General features: G+C 36.1%; 1 protein-coding gene across 6 annotated transcripts in view; it reads left to right on the plus strand.

Annotated features, from left to right (window-relative positions):
* Positions 1–27,182, plus strand: part of STRN (striatin) — a 60,425-nt gene that overhangs the window by 13,551 nt on the left and 19,692 nt on the right. For all 6 annotated transcript variants that reach the window (XM_079325810.1, XM_079325806.1, XM_079325807.1 and 3 more), the window contains exons 3-7: positions 6,423–6,496; positions 9,522–9,600; positions 11,365–11,529; positions 22,483–22,618; positions 24,458–24,593. In XM_079325810.1, coding sequence (XP_079181936.1) covers positions 6,423–6,496; positions 9,522–9,600; positions 11,365–11,529; positions 22,483–22,618; positions 24,458–24,593 — 590 coding nt within the window. The remainder of the gene's footprint in view (positions 1–6,422; positions 6,497–9,521; positions 9,601–11,364; positions 11,530–22,482; positions 22,619–24,457; positions 24,594–27,182) is intronic.

The following is a 27,182-nucleotide window of genomic DNA, read 5'->3' on the forward strand; positions in this document are numbered from 1 at the left end:
TATATTTATGGTACTGCTGCAAAGCAGTCATTGCTTACATTATCATTTTCCTATCCCATAATTCCTTCTGTTAAATAAAATAAGCCTCTGAAATAGTTTGCTTAGTAGAAATAAGTTAAAAAATATACACATATGCAAATGAGGAATAGAATACCACTGGTAGATGATTTTAAAAGGACACCAATAGTTACATTGCTGAATTGCATTTAGATTTGCTCATCTTACATGAACTACTTTAGCACATGACATGTCTTCTGCCATCCAGTTTGTCTTTTTCTGGTAGCAACCAGTTAGGCTGCTAGCATGGAGATGCAGCCAGGGCTCTGGCCAGCAGTAGCCCCAGAGCTCCAGTGTATTTTCTTCTGCTTTGGGGAGTTCTTGGAGGAATGCTTAAGATAGATTTTCTTTTTGCCTAGGCCTTGTTATGGTACTGATCTTACATCAAAGAGCACAGAAAAATACAAAATGTGTGCATAATGGAGTTTACAGTTTATGGTTGTGGAAAGGCTTACATTTGATGCATGATTACAAAGCTTAGTGTCATTGGTTCAGCTAAAGATGTACTCTAAGTTAGATGTGTTCAGTGAATATTTCTTGTATTTCAAAACTGGGGGAGCTGTTCCTGATTATGTAAAAGTATCTCTAACTTCATGTTCATAACCCACAGAAGTCAGCAATTTAAAATTATCAAATTATGCAAACATATTTTTGTCTACTATCAGAGAAACTTTGTAACATTAAAAAACCAAAAATATGGATGGTGAAAATGTCCCCCAGTTTTATCCTGTAAAATCTACTTAAATTAATGACATTTAAAATTTAATGTAGTCCCTGTCAGGATTAGGAAAAAACACTCAGTAGCTTCTTATTACAGTTTTTGCATCTGTATCTTTTATGTTGCATGCTTTTCTGCAGTGTGTGGTGTTAGCCTTGTTACTCGGGTCAGTAGGCTACAGTCAGCTGATCTGATCCAGTGTGACAGTTCCAGTATGAGTGTGCAGTGGTTCTGTAAGCAGATGTGATGCTTGTGACTGGTGTGTGTGCTGGAGACAGCTATTTATGAGTTTGTAGATTTAAACAGCAGTTTTATTTGCCAGTTTCTGAAGAAATAGTCTTGTATTTCTGCTGGAATTATCTCCCAGCAAATGTTCTTGCTTGATACTTCAAAGAACGGCAACATACTGAGCTTGGAAGCACTGCTGTCTTTCCCAGCATTTTCCTAAATCAGCTGTCAGCCAGGTCAGGCAGTAGTCAGGATGCTGGCATTTTCCATTAGGTTCTTAGAGCTGGAAAATGAGATCGTGCAAGGTAGGAGGAAGATATTCCTGTCAAGTATGGGGAAGGTTGGTGTGCTGTGAGTGGAATCATTCCTGTATTCCTTCATTTCTGCCCTGGCTGTGCAGCTTTTCAGATCTTTCTCAGCTGGATGAAATAAGTTATGAGTAACATAAAATTGTGGACCTGAGTATCCATGTTCACAATGCCCTCAGGAAACCATGAAAAAGAAATGGACAACATTTGTTTTCTCAGGTACATGCTTCTGTGAGCTGCTGTTCTTTACAGTGGCTGCTCTGCATTTCTTTTATCAACTGAATAGTTTCAAATTCTACTATAAATAAACAAATTCGGGAGCATTGTTGTTCTCTGTTTCATGTCATGTCATTTTATTGTGGGTAAGGCATGCTTTTCTGGCAAATTTAGTTTAATGTTTAGTCTTTATGTCAGCAATTGTGAGGTTACCTTTTCATTTTGTGTATAGCAATCCAGATCATTTCTACTGAAGAGTCTTAGTAGACAAAGTTAGCAAGGATCTTAAAAGGAGCTAGTGCATGGTTAAGTGCTGGCATTTCTCACCAGCAGTTTTGATGTAGTTTTGCCAGCATCCAGTAGATTGCAGTGTGAGGCTGTTCAGAGTCAAGGGTTACTTTTTATGACTTTATCAATACTTGCTCCACCACCAGTAAATCGCATTGGTGCCTGTGGATTTTCAGGAGCTAGCTGAAATGTAGTACTGTTTCTTGCAAGTGCATGTCCTGTTTCAGCTAGTCTAGCTCACTTCCTGTCTTAACATATTTCAACCAAGGAGCTGGACTCCTGAGCCATGTCTCTAGAAACAGTTGATTTAGTTTTGTGTTGTTTTCTGTGCTGATGTGTCTGATCAGTGTAAGGCTGGCGCCTTCTCCCCTGGGTAGAATATCTCGCCGTGCTGTTCCTGGCAGTCGTTCTTGTTTATGTCTCTTGATTTGGCGGCAGCTCCCAGATCTTCTACGGATGTTTTGGCAGGCTCCCTCAGCACAGCTGGATCAGATGCTTCAGGTCTGGCGACAGATATTTCCAAGAAATAGTGGCTTTTCTTGACTGGAATCAAACTTGTTTCTGTGTGAAGTATTCAGAAGAGTTTCACTGCACTCTGTCTTAGAAAATTTGGATGGAGGCTTTTAGCACTTTACTAAGCAATTCTTGAAGTTGTGGCGGCCATGGTGAATGTTTCCAAGCACTGAATAGAAGACTCATAGTTTAATGAAAATACTGCTAATCAGAAGAGGAGAATTGTGTAATGAAGGGCAGAAGCCAGGGCAGTGGTAATATTTATACTTATCTGAGTAAGGGCATCTATGCAGGAACATAGTTTCACAGTGCTAAAATACCTTTCTTTCAAATAACTGGAAGGCTGTTCTTAAGATAGAAGATCCTTTCTGTGAAGTGGTATCCTTCAGGTAGTTATTTTCAAGTAATTTATCTGTCTCCGCATACTGTTAATAATTCGTATTTAATTTTCAGAAATGAAGGGTAAATCATTGGAGCTGAACAAGTTTCAGATAATATATCTTTGAGATGTTTCTTCTTCTCCCCTGCCATCAAACTACTGTTCTTTTTTTGACCAGATGATACAAAGGTTGAAGAAACTTTAATTTTCTTTATACTTTTTTGCATAAAAAATACTCTATCTCTTTTTTGTGATGGTAGTATCATACTACTGGGATGTGTGAGCTAGAGTTCCATGTGAACTGCAGAAGACCAGTTTAATGCTGTTAATAAGTAGAACATGTGATTTCTGAAAAAGTGAAAAAATTAAGGAAATATTCTTTCATTTTGAAAGCAGATTAAATTAAAATGTGCTAATGGATTAAGTGATATTTTGAATTTGTGTTGAAAAGAATTAAATGCTTTTATGATGGGTTTCATAGCCTTTGATTGCAATATGTGTAACTGAAGGGTCAAGACTCCCTTCTAGTCCTGGAGTCTGAGTCATGGTGTTCAGCCCTTTACTTAGTGCACTTTAGAAAGAAGCTTGTTTATCTTTCATACCTGTGACATTTTCACCAGTATCATAGAAAAAGTCTAATAATGAATCTCATACTGCCTGAAGAAGTGTAGGAAATATTTCTAGATAGCCTATTAGTAATTTATATTGATTTTACAGGAGTTTTTTGTAATATTTTTCTGAACTTTAGAATTTGACCTCAAGTGAGGAGGAGTTCAGTGTGCCACATACTCTGGCATGATACTCATGTTTCTGTTTCAAGTCTGTGTCCTGCTCAGGGACCTGAATATACCAAGTGAATTTCATTCAGGTTTGATTATACCATTGGGGTGGGGTTTTTTTTTTGTCATTTTGTGCAATCAGAACTCTATAACTTTGTTTTTAACTTTGTCAGCAATATTGAAAATAAAGATTACTTCTTGGGATTTTCATCTCTTCAGTCACCTTTGTTACATGGTGGTTCTTCTGCATTTTCTCTAGTACTACTGGTCTCTGTCTGCAATATACAAAGTTAGGTCCTCTAAAAGATGAAATCTTACTCCAGCTTGGCCCTAAAATAAATTTAAAGGGCCAGTGCTATATAAACCCATGTAATCTAGATTATCCTCTTGAAGTTAAGAATAACAGCAAAAGCTTTAAAAGCTGTTACATTATGAGGTGGAACCAGTTACAAAATCCTGGTACTAACAGTTTAAAATGGATTTAGAAGGAATAATCTCATTCTGCTGAAATGATTTTGTAATGCTTTTGATGAGTGCAGGAAACTTCAGTAAGAAGAGAGACTATTACTGTTGATTTAAGAGGGAAGTGACTTAAAAAGCGAGTGAACATGGATTTAGGAGATTGAAATACAGGTACTGGGAAGTTTAAAAAACTGCAGTCTGAATCTTTGAAAGATGGATTCTGGAGAACATGTGATCTGAGGAATGGGAAAGATACAAAGAATGATCCTTGCAGTGAACCTATCAAGCATTTTACTTAGGCTGGAAATGATTAACAAAACTTGATAAGAAAATTAATGAATGCGGAGAGCATAGTGGAATTTTGTATAAATCCCATGATCTAAAAGCAAATGTTGACTGCTGGAAAACTAACTTGTCCCTGAAGTTATTTGAAGGAATGAAGTAGAACACTATATATGTCAGTAATCCAGATTAGAGCAGGCATTAATATTTGTTCACTTCTGATAAATCAGATCAAAATAGATTACACATTAAGGTCTCTTGAATTCATGAATGCATTAAAAAATTGTAGTGTTTCAAGTTGGTGAGGTAGATTGGTGGCAGTGGAGAATTTCATAATTCTTGATTAATCATTGTTTTCATTAGTGAGGGTGGGGGAAAATATACATAGCATCAATATTTAACATGCAGTTGTTTTACCAGGGTAACAGGTAACATGTAAGGAATGGATAGTTGGAAAAGGAAAGATAAATATTTTGAAGGAGCATTCAGCTTTGATTTTGTTCTACTCTTGGTTATTCTTTTCTGTACTGACCAAATTGTTTAGCTTTCATCTATTGCTTTTAATGTATTTCAAGCACATCCTTTCTCCTTTTCTTGTTGATTGCTTCTCAGCTAAGTTAGAGCTTAGTGCTCTGGCTCTTGAGAGTTAGTTCCTTCATCTGTCGAAGCTGCTATGCCTAAGAGGCACTTCTTCACTCTTCACTTACCCTTCTCAGAATTAAACGTTTATTATAATTAAAACACAGCTGGATTATTAGGAAGCTAGTACTATTAGAACTACCAAGCGTTCTTGAGCACTACTTTGTTAGAAGTAATGGGCTTTCTTGGTGAAATAGGAAAAGGCAAAAGAAAACAGTAATATAATGAAGATGTTTAAGAAGCAATCAAGATGTGTAGGTAACTTGAAAACATTTTCTGCAGCTGTTTTAGATACAGTCATGCCAGCTTTGTGAAAACTTGCCTCATACAATTACAAGGTGTCAAAGCCATTGATTTTTTTTTTAAAAAAATTTAAGTGGAAGAGCTCCCCTGTGCCTGGTGGAGGTAGTGAAACTAGTTTTCGTGTTGGTGCGTATGAGAGATTTTTTTTTTTATCTTTTTCAGCCTGTTTCTTGCTACCCTATGCTTTGCTTTGTACATTTGCATTTGAACTGCATGTACGTGTGTGCTGTTTGATTGTCTCACTATTCCCAGGCTGCGCACGCAGCATTTCCTGAGTTCTCAGCCTTTTGTTTAGAGTAGGAACTAGTATAAGTGCCTCCCTTCTGCCCAGTTGTGAAGGTATAAAACTTGTAATTTTGTACTTATAAAGTTACAATGAATGTCAGGGAAGGAGGGAAAAGACTGCAAAACAAGTAAAGGCTCGCTTTACCTCACTTTCTCTGTTGCAGTGTTATAAAACTACCATAATGAATCTTGAATAACTTGCATGTGCATGTGTAATACTGTATTACTGTAGTATTATCATGTGTATTAAAAGTCTATACATACTAGTCTTTAGGATGAAGCTTTTCAAATTAAAAAGCATTTCCATTTTTTTTGGTAGCTACTCTTGTCATTGTATGGCATGCTTTTTGGGGCTTATTACATTAGATGTTCTGAAGGCCAAATATTTTTGGAAGAAAGTCTCCATTTATGCATTTGGTCAAGTGGCAGACCTAGCAGCTTTGAGAGAAACTGTTGTGTGTGAGCTGTCATTGCTAAGTCTTGTTTAGAATCATTCTAACTGAGGGCCTGCTGCTGCTGGAGAGCACAGCATTTCAAATAATAAAACTAAAGTTTGCTTAATGGAGTGACTATGATATAGGAAGTAGATGGCACTGAACTGACATGGTAGTAAAAATGTTTCATAGTGATGGCTAAAAAGGAAAGACTTGGGGGTTGGGAAGGAAAGCAGAAGAGTTGCTCCTATCCACAGGGAAGGAACCTTTTCTGTAGCAAGAACATTTTGTAAAATCTGCAGTCAACTGCTCTGTGTGTTTCCTCAGTATTCACTATGCAATTACATGTAACTTGGAAAAAAATGTTTAAATAAAATTGTGTAACTGAGGTTGTGGTAAAATTACTTGATTTGCTTTGTTCCTGGCCTAGAAGAAGGGAGTGGCTTTTCAAGTGAAAACAGGTGACATTTATGTGTTTAGAGATTCCCTTTAAATAGATTTTTAAATAGATTTGTTTTTGTTTCCTTTCAGGGCTAAATACCACAAATTAAAATATGGCACAGAACTGAATCAGGGAGATATGAAGCCACCGAACTATGATTCTGGTAAGAATTTATTGAGAATGAGTTTATTACTGGCATAAAAGCTTAACTGTGTTATGTGCAAATGCTGAATTTATAGTATTGACAAAATAAGTCTCTTAATGGAGCAGTGAGATAATTAGTAAAGCCTATATTTTACTCTTGTACAATTAAAAATATGTGCTAGTAGACTAAGAGTCTATTAATAGATCGAGTTAGTTTAGATTTTAAAGAAATTCCAAACCCAAATGAGCAGACTGTTCTTGGAGAGAGTAGTTTTTCTGTCCCTTAGTAATATGTATGGATATTTTAGAACAGGATGATTCTAGATTCATAGCAATAGAATTCTTTTATCTATGGATCATTCTTTTGAATGAAATACATAGTTCATAATTTTTCGTTCAATTATGTTAATGTTATTCCAGAAAAAAAATAATTAAAGTGCATATTAGATATGAGAACTTTTGAATGGGAAATTTCTCTGCAGAATTCAAATGATCATTGGAAATGGATTTTGCTAATTTCAGATTTTTGCCTTGGTCTCTGTAAAGCTGATTTGTTTTCATCTCCAACTTCACACAAATAGATTTAAGCAGTGGACTGGGGAAATTAAGAATTTTAATTACTTCCTTTTATCCCTCTATCTCCCTATCCTTTCCTCAGGGGGGAAAAATATAAAAAAGAGATCTGGCTATAGGACAAGCCATTGAAAAAATAGGCAATGTTTCATGTGTGTCAGTCTCCAGATGCTTCTACTACAATGAAATTGGACCCATCTATATGTAAAGGTAGAGCATAGAATGTCTGCAGATCTCATCTCTGTCACTTGGTTTATGGAGGGGATGGTCTAGCTGACTATCATGGTGATTTCTTACCTAACTGGATTTTAGAAGGTCATTAAAAGACCCCCAAACAAGCAAAAAATCCAACCCCACACCAACTAGCAAAGCTTTACACCAGGTTTTTCTTGTCCAAGTTTTAATGAATTTTTGAGAAATTATATTTCATGTGATTATCAGCATTATTTCCATAACTGAAGAAATACTGAATTTAGTGTTGCTAAGTGGAAGACCTCAATCTGTATCTGGCCCTTTAAAAAACTTTGTCCTGATCCTACCACAGTCCTAGACAACTATGGGGTTTTTCTTTTTTTTTTTTTTTTGTAATTTCTCAGGGTGCAGCTCTAACATGTTGCTCCTATTTCCAGCTGAGGAATGTAGTGCAAGGTCTGGCTTGCCTAGCAGAGGTCTAGATTGCAAAGTCAACATTGTGAAAATGCTTTAGTTAAAATTCTATTATTCTGATTTATCCCACTGTATTCTATATATAGCTATCAGAAATGTGTGTTTTTGTTCTGCATCAAATCTGGACTGATGACTTAAAATAGCAACTTTCTTCTAATGCTATTTTGAAGTTGTCTTTGATAGATACTTAAGTTATGTGTCCAGATGTTCCCCTCACCCTGTCCCTGTTTTTCCTGCCCAGTTGTGAAAAAAAGTGGAAATATTGTTAGTAGTTCTTCCACATGGATTCTTGTTGTTTTCTTTATGAACTCTTGGTGAGTCTGTAACACAGTTTTAGAAGAAAGATTTCAACCTCCTGTAAAGGGGTATTTAAAAAATGTACTTATACAATTTATCTATTTATTCTTTATATACTATATCTTCTGCTGTAATTTTCTAATATGCAAGTCTCTTCTTACCTGTGAACTGCTGCTACTGCTAGCAGTTGTCATTTTTGAGGAGACTAAGCACAAGAGAATTCTTGCCTCTGGATATACTTAATAGTGCCTTCAGAAGAATGAGTTTTGCTTTCAAAAGGAATTTTCAGGCAGATTTGCCTCAGTCATGTTTTAATAATTAAAGTCTGAGCTTTGGTAGCTGTGCATTGAATCCAGCTGTGTCCAGTTGTCATTGGAAAATGATTGTGCATTTGATTATTTCCTGTGGTTGCTATTAAATAGATTTGTAAATATGAGATGTCTGAAATTCATATGTCTCTCCTTGCATGTGAATTCTGATTAGTATTTGATAGCTTCTTTGGGTAGGTGGTGGGGGTATGTTGTGTAGTATTAATTGAGTTGTTTAAAGGTAAATGATGAGAAAAAATTCCTGATGAGAATAATAGCTTTCCCACGTCACATATCAAGTTACTCATAGGACTATACTGCAGGTTTTTCTGGTTCTTAGGTCTTGTTTACACAGGAAGTTTGTTCATCCTTCAGTGATGAACCACAAGGTTTTCAAGTTTTGTAGAGGCTTTCATAGATAATAAACCAAGATCTTTTATCTTGGGAAGCATATGCATCTCCTCAAGGAGAGGAAAAAAACTCCACCATCATGTGCTGTGAAGCTCTATGTGGAAAACATGTAGCTGTTGTTGTATCAGCAGCATTCTGATGGTTTTCTTAAGAGAACAGCCACCTGATTTATTTTTTTGGTAGGTTTTCCTGGAGTACTAACATTTGGTTACAAATTTATGCTTGGGAGAAATATGATGAAAATTTTTCAACAACTTTTCAGGTTAAAAAAATAGCCCCTATTGTTTGTTTGTTTGTTTCTACAAAACTAATACAAATAAGGATTCAACTGATTTAGGTAGATCTGTTGATTTATACTAAACTGTAAAATATTAAGGAAATTGGGAAGTTGTAAACCAATATTGTGCTGCAGTTAGCAGTTAAAGATATTTGTATTCAAACTTAATGTGAGCAGCAATTATCTTGGAAGGCCAAAGCAAAAATTGGACTGCAGACTGACTGTCATTATGAGCCCCTAAAGTTAGGAACTTGCTCTCATAGAGTAGGACTGTTTGGGAGTTAGGACTAGTGGAACTTGCTCTCATAGAGTAGGATGTACCTGTAAATCTTTGTGCATATGGTACTACAGTTATGTCCTGTGTGCAATTTTTTTTCTCTATTATTTGCACTTTGAATTTTGTTATTAAACCATTCCTACTCATTTTATGGCAGTCCACATTTTTTCAAGTGGATGGGTATCTTTTATGCAAATAGGAAAAGGAAAAAATGTAATAAAATAATCTTTTTCAGATGAAGGGAATGAGACAGAGATTCAGCCACAACAGAACAGTCAGCTAATATGGAAACAAGGACGACAGCTGTTAAGACAGTAAGTGTTGAAAAAAGGACTCAAATACTGAATGTGAAGAATGATTCTGCTAATGAAATATGGTGGTGATGGTATTTGATTTTTTTTTTCAATTCTGTTTTACTGAAAGAAAAGTTATTGTATGATGTTCATTGAGCTTCTGCACTAATTTTCCTTGGGTTTTGAAAAATTTTAATATTTCTTAATTTCAGGTGAGAAACCTTGTCAAGTCACAAACACCTGATCTCATTTGCTTTTCTTTCACTGAGTATTATCAAACAATCTGCTTGGGAGAACAGTGGGTCATGATACTTTGCAATTAGAAAGCAAAAAGCACAAGTAATGTTGCTAAGAATTGTGTTAAATATAACAGCTAGCATTGGAGAAGGAAAAGTTTTATGTTGGCTTGCTTAAGTTGCAGAAAAGACTAACCTCCAGAAGGTTAGACTAGATGTTTTCTAATTCTCTGTTCATCTCAATGAAAGAAATGTCTATTAATCTAAACTAGTTTTTGAGTTGTGAGCATAGTAACTAAATTAATTGCCATTATATTTGGTGTGTTACACAGGATTAAATGAGAGGGGACTGAGACAGTAAGGATGGTCTGGAACTTACATTAAAAGACCTTTTTCCAAGTTAAATTCATTGGATGGCTCTTTTGCAAGAGCTGAAACCTTTGCATGCATGTTGAATGAATGTAAATAGAGTGGTCTTGACTGGGATCAGTGATTTTGAAGACAAGTCATTCCTTCTCAGTACAGCTCATACAAGAGTGACACACTGCTGGATATAGAGTGCATATTACTGACAGACTCTGTTTTGCGTAGGTGCCTCCTTTGATTTTTCTATAGCCAGCAATCAGTATTTCTCTCCTAATGTGGTTATGTGAATGATATTGTTAAATAATTGGAGGAGAATATTCTTGCAGGAAAAGTGCATGTCCCTGATTCGTAACAGCTGTCACTGTAAAATAGCATTTGCCTTCTTCAGAGTCTAGAATATTGACAGTTTAATCAGTTCAGTGCTATTAACTCCATGTTCTAGAGGGAAGGACACAAACCAATTTTTACTTTTACTTTCTTAAATCATTATTTCCCTCCTGTTTCTCTCAAGGGCAACATGGCATATTGATGAAAGAGCCAGCTTTAAACGTACAGAGCTAACTTCAGGCTATGAGGTTTTTATACAAGGATTTTTGCTGTTCAATCTTTATATGGAAAGACAGATTTTTGCAGATCCATTGCAGAATAAAGGAAAGGCAAGACAAAGATTTTTACAAGCCTAGTCCATCATAAATAACAATTCTTACTAATTCTTACTCTAGCCACAGCTAGAGAATTTGGTTTTTATTCCCTGTTTCCTAGGCTTCTAATGTTTATATAAGGAACATATCTGGTTCTTCTTGTATCTAGTTCCCATGTGTCAAAGAATAAAACGACCATGGTTGTGTATGCAACTGTGGTGTTTTTTATAAAGTGGTTGTAAATATTTTAATTGAAAGTGCTTTTCCATCCATTTTAGAAAATGAATGAATAACGTATTGTATAACCTCTGACTGCTAGGCTCTCTGATTTTTTTTTTTTCCTTCAGTGACTGTAGAGGCTGGTACTGCAAGAGGCAATCCCTCTGCAGCTGGTACAGGATGATTTACAAGCATGTTTCACTAGCCCAACACCGTAGTTTGCTAAGCTAAGGGATTGAGGATGAGTTCAGGGAGAAGTTTCCATTGCATGTTTTGTAGAAGTAAAGTGTACAGAGAAGATTAGCATGAATTCTCTCCTTCAGGTATCTGCAAGAAGTGGGCTACACCGACACGATATTGGATGTGAAATCAAAACGAGTGCGAGCTTTATTGGGCCTCTCGAGTGATGCTTCAGAGAAAGAAAACAGAAATCAAGAGCCAATGGTAAATGGCACAGAGGGCCAGATTAAAGAAAACGCAATGATCGGGTAAGCATCAAATGACTTTGTTACTGTTCTGCAGAAATGCACTTAGAGGTGTTGAACGAAATTTTTGTTTACCAAGATTTCAAGATTTTTTCCTGGTTTGAGATCAGAGCAATCCTAATGAATTTTATTATATTAAGCAATAAGTATGAAAGTAATTCTTTAGATTCACATCATAAAAGCACCATATTTTTTTCCAGTTGGATGGCAACACTAAGCCAAATTAAGCCTCTTTTGAGATATGATTTCTAAGTATTTACAAGTCAGTGTTGTTTCAAGTTAATGGTTTGATTGTATTGCTGGACACTTTACTGTCTAGGTTACAGGCTTTGCTCTTCTGGTCTGTGCTGATTATGACATTATAATCTCTATAAGAGAGGGATTTTTTTTTGCTAAATCTGAAGAACAAAGTCACTCATTACATTCTGAGTCCTTTAAGTTTTTGGTTTTCTACTGATGAATAGATGTATGTAAATATGACTGAAAATAAGGTATTCATTTATTTCTAATACTGTGGGAAGTCAGTCAAAGACAGTAAAAGCTTGTTTTTCTTAAGTAATGTTAAAACTTGAGACTTTTTTCCATTTTCCTCTCTTTTCTATGCAGAGTTAAAAAAGAAAAAAAGTAAGTTAAACTTAACTCTAAAGGCTCAGAAAAACAATCTGTTCATTCTTGTTTAAGATATTTGTCATTGTAAAACTGGAAAAATAATGAAAATTATGCAGAATTGTAGGAACAATAGAGTTGGCTGTTTCCACTAGTAGCACAGCTTTCAGCAGAAATCCTCACTCTTTTTTTCCTTTTCTATATTCATGGGGCAAAATCGAAGACCTTTATTTTTATAAGACCTAGTACTGTTATATATACATCCTATCATCTAAAAAGCATTTGTAAGATTTCATTTATACCCTCCTGATAGCTGCAGCAACTTCAGGCCAACAAGTTATATAAGGGCAGAAGTTCATTGTTATATAATTAAACGTAATGCTGTGAAATGGAAAACTTGAATGTGTGAGAAAACCTGCAAGCTACTAAAATATATTGTATTGCTACATAGCTGTCAAGTCCTGTCCTTTATGTACAGCAGCTTTGTTTTGAAGAACAAGGCATGTTTGATAGATTGCAATAGCAATTTTGGTTAGATTTTTGGTGAAGGGGAAGTGTGTAAATAAAGCTTCTTCTCTTAGACTTCAAAATTTATTTATGTGTATTTACATAGTTTTGAAAAAGGTGGATAGGTGTATAAGGTGGATGAAATACAGGGACAGTGCATTTATTCCTATCTGCCTGGCTTTGGGATAGATTTGACATTGGGTTTAACACTTTGTAGTTTATCCCATGGCTGAGGATATTCACTGATGGAGAAAAATGAATTCCCTTCCATTGTGGCTGTACAAGCCTGTCAGCTGCAAGGCTGGTCAGGCTGTAGACTTTGGAAAACTGTTCTTGCTTGTGAGGCCTAGGATGGCAGACTGCATTATAGAGCTTAGGGAAGTGTTTTGATAACATAATGAACAAGAAGGGACTGCAGGCTTTACAGTGGAAAAGTTATCCAGGGTTTTTGTTCAACGTGGTCACGTCAGTGTTCATGGGTGATTTTGAATTTTTGGGTGTCCACTGAGATCTCTCTCATTGGAAGGAAAAAGTCAGGATTTGCCAGCTCTTTCAATTTTTCTTAGAGGAAGCATTCTGTGGCTTGCTTCCTGCCAGAGACTGCCTGTTATTTAACAGAGGTTTTACCTTGTGCTACCTCACTGTTCCTGTGACGTGTGGCACTGTTCACCTTCTTCCAACTGCATCATTACTTGCCTCTGAGATTTCAATGTACAGCTTTGTGGTAGATGCTAAATCACAAATAAGCTCATATTTACCTGTTACCTGCCTCAGGTAATGACAACATTACTTCAGCTTATGTAGAGCAGCTTCTCTTTGAAAAGGATAGCATTGAATAGATGACACAGGTCTAAGGCACATGATGTTGCTCCTGAACTCAGGATGTTACTCCTGAACCTAACTGAAATTTTTAGTAAGTGTTTGAAAACCTAATTCAATGCTTTCCTACCTGGTTGGCAGAACTAGTAAAAATTTAGGTGACTCAGCTAAATTCTGGGTTACAGATGAGGTAGGTGCATCCTTTGAAGCAACATCACCAGTGCGAGGCTGCTTACTGTGAGGGCAGAACTATTGGCAGTTCCTTTAGCAGTTTCTTGTTATTCCTTGTGTGTATGTAAAGAGGACAACGGATTTGGACTGCAGCAGGCTTTTACAGTTGGAAGGAGTGCAATGAATGAGTGTCTGTAGTTTGGTAGTGGTAGAAGAGGAAAGCTATGGTGAGAAGGTGGAAGAACAAGAAACCAAACAATACCTTAGTGCAATTACAGGGAGTTTAAGGATATATGTGATTGTTTGCCAGGACCATGAGACACTGGGACAGGTGCAAACTAAAATGCAGACTGAAGACTCTGACTGTATGAGTACAGTGAAACTCTTCATAGGAGAAAGCCTTGCTAGTGAAAAGCCTGTGAACTGCTCGAGCTAATGCAGTTGGGCAGTTTTTCTGGTTCAAAACATATAATGAACATTAATGTCAAATATCTGCTCAAAAGTCTGAGGACACTGGTCAGACTGAAGATGATTTTGTTACCTTTGAAGAGCAGAGCACTGGGCAGAAAGTGATGCATGAAAGTGGATGTAGTCTAACAAGGAATACACCTCTGTTGGAGTGAGAAAAGACAGCTCATAGCGTGTTTGATCTGTTTGATCTTGGAAGAACTGCATATCATGCACCCATTTAAATCTCTGCATTTTAAGTCTATGCTTGAGAAGACTGTTTGCATGGAGTGAAAAATGTGAGAAGTGGAGTACAGGACTGGAGTAAAAAGAAGCCTTGGGGATGAGAAACGATAAAGACAAATCAATAGGAGTTTGGAAAGAATGTGGGTGAATGTGATGAAGATACTGTACAATAGAAGGGAAAATGGTACAGTGAAAAATAGGAGGAATATGGATTTATTGATGCATTTCCAGAATAGGAAAATGGAAGGCACACTAGCTTTTAATTTCCTTAAAGATTTCTCCATATAGCAGTGTAAATTGCAGAAAGAACAGATTGGCTCAACTGCCTTCTGCACAACTGAGCACTCATGTGATAAATTCCAAAGAAAGGAAAGAGATGGTATTTGATGCTTTTGTGCTGCCATATGGTTATCTCTTTGAGAGGAGAGAGGGAGTAATAGCAACAGGAAACAAAACTTCCTTTACATTTCCATTATTTGTTTGGTAGTCAACCAGTACTTGCTTAGTGAAATGAAAGTGGTGGAGCACAAAATGAATTAGTATTGCAAAAATTCCAGGGAAAGTATGAAAGAGCTGATCTACTTCTCAACACAGTCTGACTTTAACACAGTTTTGTGTAAGTGTACTAGTGCATAGTGCTAGTTGCTGCTGCTCAGCTTCCCTCCGAAATACCTCTGTGACTTGCTCTGACTGTACTTCTGAGCACAGTAGAACCCCACACTTTTCTGATTTTTTAATATTTTTAATGCCTTTGATTGTTTTAAAAATAATTCCTGGCATATATCCTCTCACCTCGGGGATGTGTGAAGTGTATATACTTCATTGTGGGTAGGGAGGATGTTTTTCCTCTGTTCATCTTATTACAGCTTTTCAGATTTTTAAGTTATTTGTTACAACAGCACTTGCCTATGATATGAGTTATATCTCGTTGTCTATCCTTTTTACCTATTTCAACAGCCAAAGTTTGGACACTCTGTTTGGGATACTAACATTGAGTTGAGCCTTTGTGTGGGAAAGGCTAGTGAGAATGTTTGGGGTGATTGTTTTGAAGCTGATGCTGTTTGCTTTGGTATATAGAAGCATATGATGGTTAGTGTAGTGCAAAAACTTAATACAGTAATATTTATTTGCAGCAGAGACTATGTAACTTGAATTCTGCTAGGCTCTAGTTATTTTAGAAAATTGCTGTCTGGTCCCTCATACCTCTCAGCTTAGTTTTGTATATCCTACATGATTGCAGTTACGTCAGAGAAGTTCCCCTTCCTTTGCTACAGTGATGAACAAACTACTGTTTTCTGATTCTGTTTTAAGCCAAATCAGTTTCTCTTCATCCTTAGGTGAAGTAGCCCCAGACTTTGTGTTACTATCTACTACATGTGTGGCCAGATTTGTATTCTTACATTGCCTGTTTATTTGCTGATGTACAGATCCTCTTCAAAACTTTAGCACTCAAGAAAGACCTCATGTGGATTTTGAATGCACCCTGCAAGATTTTGAATCCATAAATGAGATGTTAATATGATAATGTGAGCTAGATATAGTCCTGTTTTTACTTATTCCATGGAATTTAAAAGGGAATCAGTTTTCAGTTTCTTCAATCAGCTCACTTGCATTACAAAAGATAAGTACCACTTGGCATGATTGGACTAAAAAGTAGATACTAAAATAATAACCTCATAATAATGGTTTAATTTCCTAATACTTGCAGTAAAAGGAATGGGTGCTTTCCCCCAACAAACTGAAACAAAAGCTTCCTGCAAATGTAGCTTGTAGCCTTGAAAACATGAAAGTACTTAAGTATCTTTAATTCACTTATTACCTCATTTTTAGTAGCTTTATCTTAATGAGTGAAACCTAAACAGTCAAATTAGTTTATCTTTTTGAAGGTGTGTATTTGACCACCATTTAGTATGAGTGGAAGCAAATATAGTAAAGGAATAGAACCAGAAAGGAATGAGGATATACCAAATGTGTGTATATGTATGCATAGATATGAATGTCTATATATAAAAATGGTACAGAGTAGTTCTTGCTAAGGGTTTGATCATTAGAACTATAAATAGCCAACAGAAAATACTTATGATATATCAGTGTCTCTATGAAACTTTCCTGCTGCCTTTTCCTATTGAAATGCAAAGAGCTTCCACTGCCTATACTTTACATGAGCAAAAAGGCATCAAACCTCAACATTTGAGAACAAATCTCAAGACCTTTTCAAAAATTAAACATTTTGAAAATTTAATATTTCTCATATATACAACAACTGGCACTTCAGTGAATGAACATCTTTGTATGCCAGAGGACCTTAGTAACTCTTTTGCATCTCTAAATCCTATTAACACTGGCCCGAGTAATGAAAATGCTGCATACTGGCTGATGAATGTTGTTTGTTGACTAGCTTATAAAATGGTTTATTTGGGAAAATACCTCTGAATTTATAAACCTCAGGCAATATGTGCCATGACAAAGATTTCCAAAATAGTATGCAGGTAGATGTTGAATTGCAAAAAGGGAAAAAAAAAAAAAAAAAGTAAAGGAATAAAGCAGGGTTTTTTTCACTTTTTTTCTGTTTCTCCCTGTCTCCATCTTGCAGTGGCCTAACAGGCATTTCAAAAGTACCTGATTTACACCAGATCTGGACACTTTCAACAGATGCACTAAAGCAGAAAAAAAAAAGTAGATAAATGGGGGGATTTTTTGTGGAGAAAGAAGGACAAATGGACCACACTTTTAATTGGCACCATTCTGTGGCTTGAGAGTTTGAAAGATGTTTGTTGGAAATGTCACAGTACAGGAAGAATGGGGAGAAAGAGACAGAAGTCATGCAGCTGGAGAGAGAGAAGCAGAGAGAGGGGAGGTGAATGGAGAAATAAGTTAAAAAGTTAGTCTGGTACCTCAAATATTAAGATTATTTTTTATTCTTTATAAAGCTTATTATAGTTAGCAGACTAGATTTGGCAAGTGCCCTTGCTTTTTAAATGTCATTCCTTTGCAATTCCAATTTATATCCAAACCATTTTGTAAGTGTTGCTTACCAGTTGTAATACATATTGCACTACTTCTTGCATTGTGTGGTGTGAATTCATAGGAGATGTCAAAGGTTATGACAGATGCTAGCCTGGCCTGTGTTCGTTGTGTGTAAATTTGGATGACTGTAAGTGTTCCATAGTTTGTACATTATTATGGTATTTTCTGTGCTGCATTATGAATGATTTTACAGTGTTGAACATCTAATGAACTGTTTTTAAAGACACTCCTCATTGAATTTGCATGCATTTATTTAATGAATACAGTGTGATAGAATTTAACTATTGAAAAGACTGTTTTAAAACATGATAACTAAATTCTGTGGGGAATTAATAAAACTTACTAAGAGTATGCAGTAGCTATTTTGATAGTAATGGGAAACTGAACCAAGAAAAGTGGCTCAAGAAAGAGTGTGGTAGAACAGCTCTGAATGCTGGGTCACAGCAGGTTCTTTCCAGATGTACAAGCTCCCAGGAACATTTCTCAGCCTAAGGTGAACTTGTATTTGTTTAACTTTATTGTGGTATTTCTTCCTGCTTCTGAATTTATCAATAAAATCCTGGTTTTATTTAAGATAACTTGTGTATGTCTTGGATAAAATAGACAGAAATGGCCTCTATTCTTTCCTTTGAGGCTGTGAGCAGGACCAAGGCAGTTAATGGCCTTCTGGTTGGGCAGTTCATGGGAGAAGTTTGTGACTCTCCCTGGACATGACCACAGACTTTCCAGAGTTATTATCAATGAAGAAGGTAATGATAGAAATATCGATTGTGTTATTTACAAAGAAAATACATGTCTATAATGCAACTTTAGTCTAAGTTAAACTTGATTTTGCAATTTGAAATGTTCTGGATCGTGCTGGGAGCAGGAAAGGTATCATCAGCATGTTGTTTAGTTTCCACAAAAGAGCTTCACCTTGCCTATTGGTTATGGCTTCTGCATTTCACTCATTAAGAAACAGGATTTGTGTTAAGATTGTGAGTATTCAATGTTGAAAGCAAATACATTCAGTCTGATCTATACATTTTTTAAGCTGGTAAATTTTCAGTGTCAGAACCAACTGGACAAAATACTTGTCTCAAGGCATGTCACTGTTGGGCAGAAAATGAAGAGTTGGTGTTTTGGCCTGCAGAGCCCAGTAAAGCCAGGCTTGCTTTATTTAAATAGAATACGTGGAATATCCACAAATCGTATTTTTTTCAATTTCATGAGAAGATATTATTATTTTTAGGGGCCAAGGGTTTAACACAAATCTGAATAATTAAACAGCCTTAAAATACAGATTGGGATAGATTTTCACAGACATCACAGCTGTGCAGAATTCTGTCAGCTTCTCCTGAGGAGGAAAATTCTCATGTAATTTCAATTTCATGTTTAAGGGGCGCAAGTGCTTTGATTACCATCTCATTTGTAACAAGAATTTTGTGTTTTAAACAGGAAAGCATTTCTTATCTTTAGGAATTAGAAGTTCCCTGTTTCAAGAGTGATATTCTGTGCACTGGCCATCTGTTGCAGTAAAATGAAAAACCCAGCAGCATTAGTCCAGCTACAGTTACCTTCTGGCAGTATTTACTGCTCATGAGAAGCAGTTTGTCCTGTTGTACCTACTTGTGGGTAGGCAAGAGTAGCAGGGTAATCTTAATCTCTCTATCCCAAAGAATTTTGTGTCTACTTGGATAAGGCTGCTGGAAAGGAGGATGTAATGCAGAGTTAACAGTATGTGATAGAAGATATGATACTGTTTAAATGATTTTTGTTGGGTTGATTAGGAAGTGCTGAGTCAACTGGGATGAGACCTTCAAGGAAAGAAGACAAAGTTAGTTGCTGCAGAGGAAAGCACATGAGAGTGTGGTTGCAGAGTCTGACTGAGGAAGGAGCAATGGGAAAGAGATTGGGAACAAGCAGATGAGGAGCACGGGGCTGAGGAGGCCCTGCCACAGTCTGCCTGCTCTGTGCTTTCTGCTTTGGCAGCTTTTGTAGCTTCTTCTGCTGTCTGGGGGCTCTGGTTTATTCTTCCCCAGCTGGTTTTCTTTAGACCATATGGCTGGGGAGGAAGGAAAAAGCAGCACCTAATTTCTTGCACTTTGAAAATTATGTTCTCCCTTAAATATGTTGTGATACAGGACACTTCAGAGAAGAGGAATTGGTCCTTTTTGAGGTCTTTTTAGGGTTTTTGGTCTCTCTCTATTTACAACAGATCCTGAACCTTGCTGGTCTTGTCTCACTTATGCTTGTAATACCACAATTTGTATCAGTCCCCACTTTTGGAACTTGATTCTATTGTTTTCGACCACTGATTTTTTTTTTAAAATACTCAAAGCTACAAAAGCCCTGAAAACATCAAAATGTGTTTCTTTTTCTAAAATGGAATTTAAAGCTATTTATTTTACTGCCTTATCTCTGAATATATTTTGACCCTTCTGCTTTTTTATGTTGCTTTGTGAATGACCCCCTAAGAGAAAAAAACTATACAGATGTAAAAGTAATGAAACAAGCAAGCTTGAAATTGCCATCAAAGTACATAGCATAATTTAGCTAAGGCCAGACATTTTTCTTCAATACATTTGATGTTCTTCCTAAGTATTCATGCTGACAGCATTATCCAAAATGCATTATGTTCATATGCTGCTAAAGGATGACAGCTCAAATTATTAAACTACCTTTGATTTGGCTGCTAAAGTTTATTGGGGTACAGTATAGGAAATCACCCTGTCAGCTTGAAACTGTCTTCCTGTAGAACCTTTGAATAATTTAAATATTCTGTCTCTTTTGTTCTTTTTTGATTCTCAAGAATTTTTCCTTGGAAGTTGAAGTCTTAGCACAAATAATCTTCTGTGGCACTATGCTGTGATCACGAGTTTTGAAGTGCATTACAAATAAGTTACTATGTGTCCCAATGCTTGAGATGCCCATTTACCCCTGCTCCCCAGATAGATTATTATGTATATATATCCTGCCCACTAAAATGTGTATGTAGCATAGGTAAAATCAGGGCTGTTAATAAAAAAAAGATATTTGTCTTTTGGTAGCCACTTTAAACTTCAGTGTGAGAGAGCCAGGTTTAAGAGCAAATGAGTACAGAGCCAAGTCTGGTATGAATTACTGCAAATAATTGGACCTACGGAAAGATATTTGTTTCTTAAGTTATCTTAATTAAAATTTTATATTCCATGTTTGGTATTAGTTCATACATTGCTGTTTACTGCAGTATATCTGATAATTGCTGTTATAGATCATCATCCATGGTGTTTTCACATGGCAAAATACAGAGGAACAAAAAACAGAAGTAGTTGTGGTTGGACGATTTAGTCAAATGAAGCACATTATAAGTGTTGTCTTATCAAGATTTTTCTGTTAGAAACAGAAAGGCAATCATACTGTAGGATTTCTGTGAAAATGTACATTATTACTACAGATTCATGAGGTGTTATAGGCTGCCAAAGTAATGATTACTTAAGGGAAAATAAAAATAGTAGAGTGTTTTCAGGTTTGTCAGTGAAACGAGGGTCACTATACTGCAGGATGCAGGGCAAATTTTAAACATTATTAAGATTGTTCTTATCTAAATTGAGATCTGGAAAAGTGGAAGGAATATTCTTGGAAAAAACAGTGAGCATGAAAACATACTGTATATCACGGTATATTATACTGCTGTGTATGCAGGATTTCTAATGGCAAGTGAAATATCTCTTGGTATTTTTTGGGTGATAAAGGTGAGCAAATGGAAAAAAAGAGTAGCAAATTGTCCTAATGAAATGCAGGTATTGTGAGGCTATGAAGAAGCCACTTCTGCTGATTGTTGTCATGTAAGCACAGAACTGCTTGAGCAGAGACTGTGCAAAGAAGGAAGTGTGCTGCCTATCATGCCTTATTACCCATGAAAGCTTTTGCCCTTGGATGTTTCCTGTAATAGACCTTTGGAAAGCCTTACAGTGAAACCCTGGAGTGAGTGATGGACCGATGGTCAGGTGTTCACACTGCAGGGAGTTTAACAGGCCTTACTGACTTAGCTGGTTGAACCTTGTGAAAAGGTGAGCAGAAGCAAGGCACTTGTGGGTAGTAAGGGTGACTGCACAAGACAGTTTAAAGCTACAGTTCTGAAAAGAGAGAGAGGGAGACTTCTGCTGTTTCAATGGTTGTGAGAATCAAGATGACGTGCATTTAGTGATGAACTATGAAAAACTGACTACTGATTAAAGGTAAGAAAACAGTAAAGCTTGTCTTCACTGCTGTAAAGCCATATAAAGAATGTACCAGGTTTTACTGGAAGTAATTGTAACAATTCAAAACAAATAAATTTTCTTCACCGCTGTATCTTTCAGGGATTCACAGAGAAGTGCATCTTCTGCATAGAAATCACAGATCCTGTTAATAATTTCAAGACTGCTTTATCTGTACTTTTGTCAGAATTTTAATAATTGTTGCAGTCCTGTTTCTTGGATTCTTCCTCTTTAGTTGTTAATATAACTACCCTTATGTTTCCTGTTCTGAGGCACTGCCTAAATTTCTGCCAGCGCAGTCATAATTTTACCCAGTCTTCATCCATTTTCTTATTTGTTTAGTATAAATTGAAATATTATTTTTTCATAAATTATATTTCTCCATTATATTCTTCTCTAGTGGCATATTTATCATGTCTTAAAAGCTAATGAATGATAGATCTAGAGTTTGGTGTTTCCCAGAAAGGTGAGGAGCTAGCAGGACCAAAGTTTTCCTGTACCCTGATGTGCTCATGAGAACCCAGCTTGGTAGCTATGGCTCATGTCCTTGTTGCTGAGGCTGTCAGTAATGGCATAGCAGTATTGATGTTGCTTTGGGCACATGTCACATGAATGTTGCTTTAAAATACTTTTTGAATAAAAAATTGAAGCATCTGTTCTAGTAATGGCTGCCATACTAAGAATAACTGTTGGTTCTAATAAATAGTTTTGTTGGTTCTAATAATACAGTGTATGTCTATTGTTTAGATCCTTAGCCACAAGAGTCTTTCTGTTAACAGTCCATTTTTACTTGTAGGCTTATTTTAGTCTTATATGTTGTTGGACATAATGATACAGAACAGATTAGTAATTGCAAAAGAGACTTCATTGTGATTTCTTTTGTCTCATGATGGTGGTTGTTGTTGTTGTTTAGGAAACCTGAATTGACTGACTCTGCCTCTCTGCTAGAGACCTTCAAGTTTCTTGAAAATGCAGCTGCAGACTTTAGTGATGAGGAAGATGAAGAAGATATTGAAGGAAGAGAGAAAACAATCATTGATACCGCAACAGTGAGTGGAAAAAATAATTGAAAAAGTTACGAAGAACAGAAAAAGTGAGATTAATGAGGTGCCTATAAGCAAAGTATATGATTGTGTATGTACACATGCAAATCATTAATGCATCTTTATGATGTTCTGCCCAAGCATGTGTGCATAAGAGGAATTATATATGCATTTCTAAGTTTGTGCATACAAGTCATGCTTTGCTATCTTTATTGCTCCAAGTTAGATTAAATTTTTCAAAAATTGTCTCTTTACTGTTCCGTGCTGACTAATTTTTGATATATACTGGAACACAGTTTTTAAGGTATCGGATGTCCTTTTTTTACAGTTTTCAGCTTAGTTTGAAGATATTGTTCATAATGTTGCATGTCAATAATTATTCTTGAATATTTACTTTAAAATTATTGATACTTAAAATGACTTGTGATTTGTGTCAGAGTACAAAACTGAAATACGTTTACATTTATAGCTTGTGGAAGGAAGAAATGGAAGAACTTTAATGTAGTTAAGAATGCTTTTTGTTTGTTCAGTCAAATGCCTTAACCTCACTTGTGATCTATACTTTGCTATATGATTTGTTTATATGATCACATAGATACATGCAATCAGTATTCTTCTTTAACATTGATTCAGTGAATTGGGTTTCCTAAAAATTGAAGCAGATGAGATATGATGGGTGTGATTGTTTTTATGGTCAGTTTTAAGAATTAACACTAAAAAACTGATTAGTTTTATGGCATTTCTAAAGAGGATCTTTTCAGATCTTTCCTGTAATTCATGGACTGTGAACTAATGTCTGAGACTTTTCTGTTAAGTCCTGTAAAATACTGCACGTTCACTAAGCCTGCTGAAGAAATGAGGCTTGAAGTTTAGAATTGCTTCAAATTTAGAAATTGGTTCACTGTATTTAGAGGAAATATAATCACTTATGAGCTGTGAGATGTTCGGCTATGTATTGAAGTTTTTACAGATTGACCCTTAGCAAGGTTCCAAGTCAAAACATTGTGATTAATGTAAATTTTCTATTTCTGTAAAAGTAAAAATTATGGTATGGTTTTCATGTATCATGGCATCAGCTTACTGGTTGGTCAAATAATTACAAAGAGTCTGGTTCCTTCTGATTATTGAGGGAAAAGTAAATTTCGTGTGGAAAGCTTAAAATTAAATTCTTCATTAAAACATTTTTTTTTCTTTTACCAGAATTTGCTTTTGAATCTCAGAGGGAAATGCAGTTTAAACAAAAGTAACATCTTACAAAAGTAAGATGTTTAAATAGCAGTAACATCCAAGAAAGCATTCGGGATGGAATGATTTATAATGTCTAAGAAAATCAGTGCTTGTCATTTGTGGGGTTGGGGTTAGTTTATTTGTTTCCTGGAGCTGTCTCCTGGCCCACATAGAGAATGATTTCAGAATTGAAAGTTAGGCTACTTTCAGAGAAGCAAAGTGAGTTTGGTTTTGCCGAAGTCTTCTTTTTTTTCTGGCATTAAGGGATTTTATTTGTGGGTTTTGTGTGTTTTTCAAAGATGTTTTAAGAGAAAGTTTATACATTCTAGTATTAAAGAAAAAGATAATAGTGGTGTAGATTAGTGTAGGTGCATTTACCACGTGATTGATTATTGATGGTCACAGGAAGAAAGAGTTACACACAAGTTTCATTTTCACTTAGAAGTTTGAACAAAGTCTGCATACAATTCCAGATTTGCTTATTAATGTGTACTTTTCTGCTTCCTCTTCAACTTCCTGTTTGGATTTTGTGTGGAGGACAAAACAGTACTGCTTGGATTAAAAATGTGTTTGTGACTTAATTCAGCTTTTTCTTCCCTGTCCTTTCTGACCCTTCAGATTGTAAGGAAAAGAGTGCTGTCTGACAGCAGTGAAGACAGAGATACAGAAGAAGCTTTGAAAGAGTTTGACTTTTTGGTTACCTCAGATGATGGTGATGGGGAATCGAGAAGTTCGGGAGATGGAACAGACTGGGGTAAGGAAATTTGGGGGATCATACCAGGAGAAGAAAAAATGTGCCAAGAATATATTGTGACTGATCAGTTAATTGAATGAGATCTCTGTCAGGATCACAGCATCTTTTGATTATTTCTACTATTTCTATTTTATTATCAGTAAATAATTGGCAGACTGAAGGCCTCTTGAAAAAATATTCTTTTTTTTTTTCTGTATTTTGCTTTAATGTAAAGATTCTTCAAGGTTTCTGCCTCAGGTCATTTTTCCTTTTCTTTAATTCTAAGGCAGATAGAATTTAAATTTTATGAGTGGTATTTCAGTGTATTTTTCCAGTGGCCCATGCACATGAAGGACTCTTGATAAAGCTGTATTTTACAATTATGATATGAAAGCTATTTTTTCATCTTTGCTTTCTCCCACTTTGATGCAGAGAGTAATGTGAGTCATAAAATCCAAATTAGTTGTACTCCTATTGTGGGTTAGTAATTTAGTTAATATGAACTCTTCAGTTACTCAAACTTTCTTTTATAATTTAGCAGAATAATATATCTTTAAGTCCACTAGTCATAGAGAGACATTTCACAAACTGCTCTCTGTCCTTGGAGGTTTATATCTTGCAACTTCACATCCACTTCACCTTGACATAATTATTCTGCCTAAACTCTTGGTATAGAGAAGGGGAGAAAGAAGAGAACTGGTTAAATATCTTGGTGGGAAGTTATTTCCTACTGAAGCTGCTCTGGAAAGTCTTAAGGATAGTTGGACACAGAGGGAGCTATTGAAGATGAGGGGCAATAATACAGTGGAGCTGCAGCTATGACAGACCAATAAGCTGTGGCTCTCACATGAACTGTTGGTTCCAAGATGCTGTATTTCACTAAAGCCATGTCCATCTCCTGGTTGGACTCCCAGGTTACTGTTCAGTGTGGTGTAGTCTCTGCTTAAGAGGATGTTGTAATATTACAAAAGTCAGTATTCTGTTCACCAAACAAATTTAGAAATACTGCTCTTAAAAAAAATTGGATATTGCTCTTTAATACTTAAATTTTGTCAATTTATGCTTGGTCAGTGCAGCTATGGCTTGTGTCACCAAAAAGTCAGTATGCTAAGAGGAGCTTTTTGTTCTCAAATTCACACTTCTGGTTTATTTTTGCTTTTATTGATGACAGCTGAGTACAAGTGAGCAGAAGTTTAACATTTAAAATAAATTGTTATGAAAAGTAGTAGTTTCATTTCTACAAATGTGAAATGGGTTTTTTTGAGTTGGAGGTGATCATGTTTTTCAATCACTTCTTTCACAATTTGCCTTTTTTAGTAGCTGTATATGAGACTAAACTTCTTCAAGGAACTGTCATCATAAATCACTTAGGTCAACTTAAGCGAAACTGTTAAATGTAGTTGTAGTGAGGGACTGCAGGAAACAGAGGAAATTCTTTCTTCATTTTGGATTCCAAGTACTACTGCTCAGTTACAGTAATCTGTTGAACCCATTTGGCTTGAAAGGTCCTCAGATGTTTTCTGGTAATTTTTAAACTAAAAAGCACTTGAATAGCATTAGTTCAGGATCCACTTCTGAAGTTGAACAGTATCTGTGGGACATGTGGGAATCATGCTGGGAAAGTCTGTAGAAAATTAATATATTGGGTGTTTTCCTGGCAACAACACAATCTAATAAAAATCTATTTTTTTTTTTCCCTTGAGGAGGAAAAAAGTCTTGTCTAGCCAGGGAGGAAAAGCATGATTAAAACTTCTGACTCCAGAAAGACTAGATACTTGTTTCTCTGAAGTATGATTTTCTAATGTATTTTTTGAATTCTTTATGCCATTCTTGCTCATTAGTGGTAATTGAGGTATATGCATTAAGAGGACATGACTTAGCCCGTATACAATTATTTTAGAGTCTCTCTTCAACTTACTAATGCTTATATTCATAGCTTTTCTTAAAAGACTTAAGCTGCTGAACTTTGTATTAAGATAATCTGACACTCTATGAGTATAAGATCATGGATTATGGTTGAAGGCTTCAAAGGAGTGAGAATGCACCTGAAAAAGTATTTTCTCCCTCTGTGATGCAAGTCTGAGCAGAGTCAGGCTCTTGTTTTCTCAACATCTGAGCATCAGATAGTTGGATGCCACACTAAGATGTCTTTTTTTGGCATCACTGAACTCTCACAGTAGTCTCAGCCCCTCCTTGAAGCTCTTCTGCTCCTGCTGCCTGAACATCCTAGTGGTTCCCTTAGATTTGCTACACTACACCAGTAATAGGTACTTAGGGCTCTACCTAAATATTGAATTGGGTACACTACTCAAAAGTGTGGTCTCACAAGTGCCCAACGCTGGGGGACAATCACTTCCCTCACCCTCTTGGTTACATTCTTGTTAATACAGCCCAGGGTATTGTTGGTGGCTTTTGCTGCAAGAATAATGTTGCTGAGTCCTGTTGGATTCGATGTTGAAAGAGGATCCCTAGGATCATTATTCATTTTTGACAAGTCAGTCACATTAATAACCCATGTGTGGTTTTTATCTTCTGTCCAGTCATAGTGACTCCTTCAGACTGTGATGGATAATGTTGTGCTTCCTCTACAGACATTTAAGTTCTGCAGCT

This window comes from Erithacus rubecula, assembly GCF_903797595.1.
Source record: "Erithacus rubecula genome assembly, chromosome: 2".
NCBI classification, from domain to species: domain Eukaryota; kingdom Metazoa; phylum Chordata; class Aves; order Passeriformes; family Muscicapidae; genus Erithacus; species Erithacus rubecula.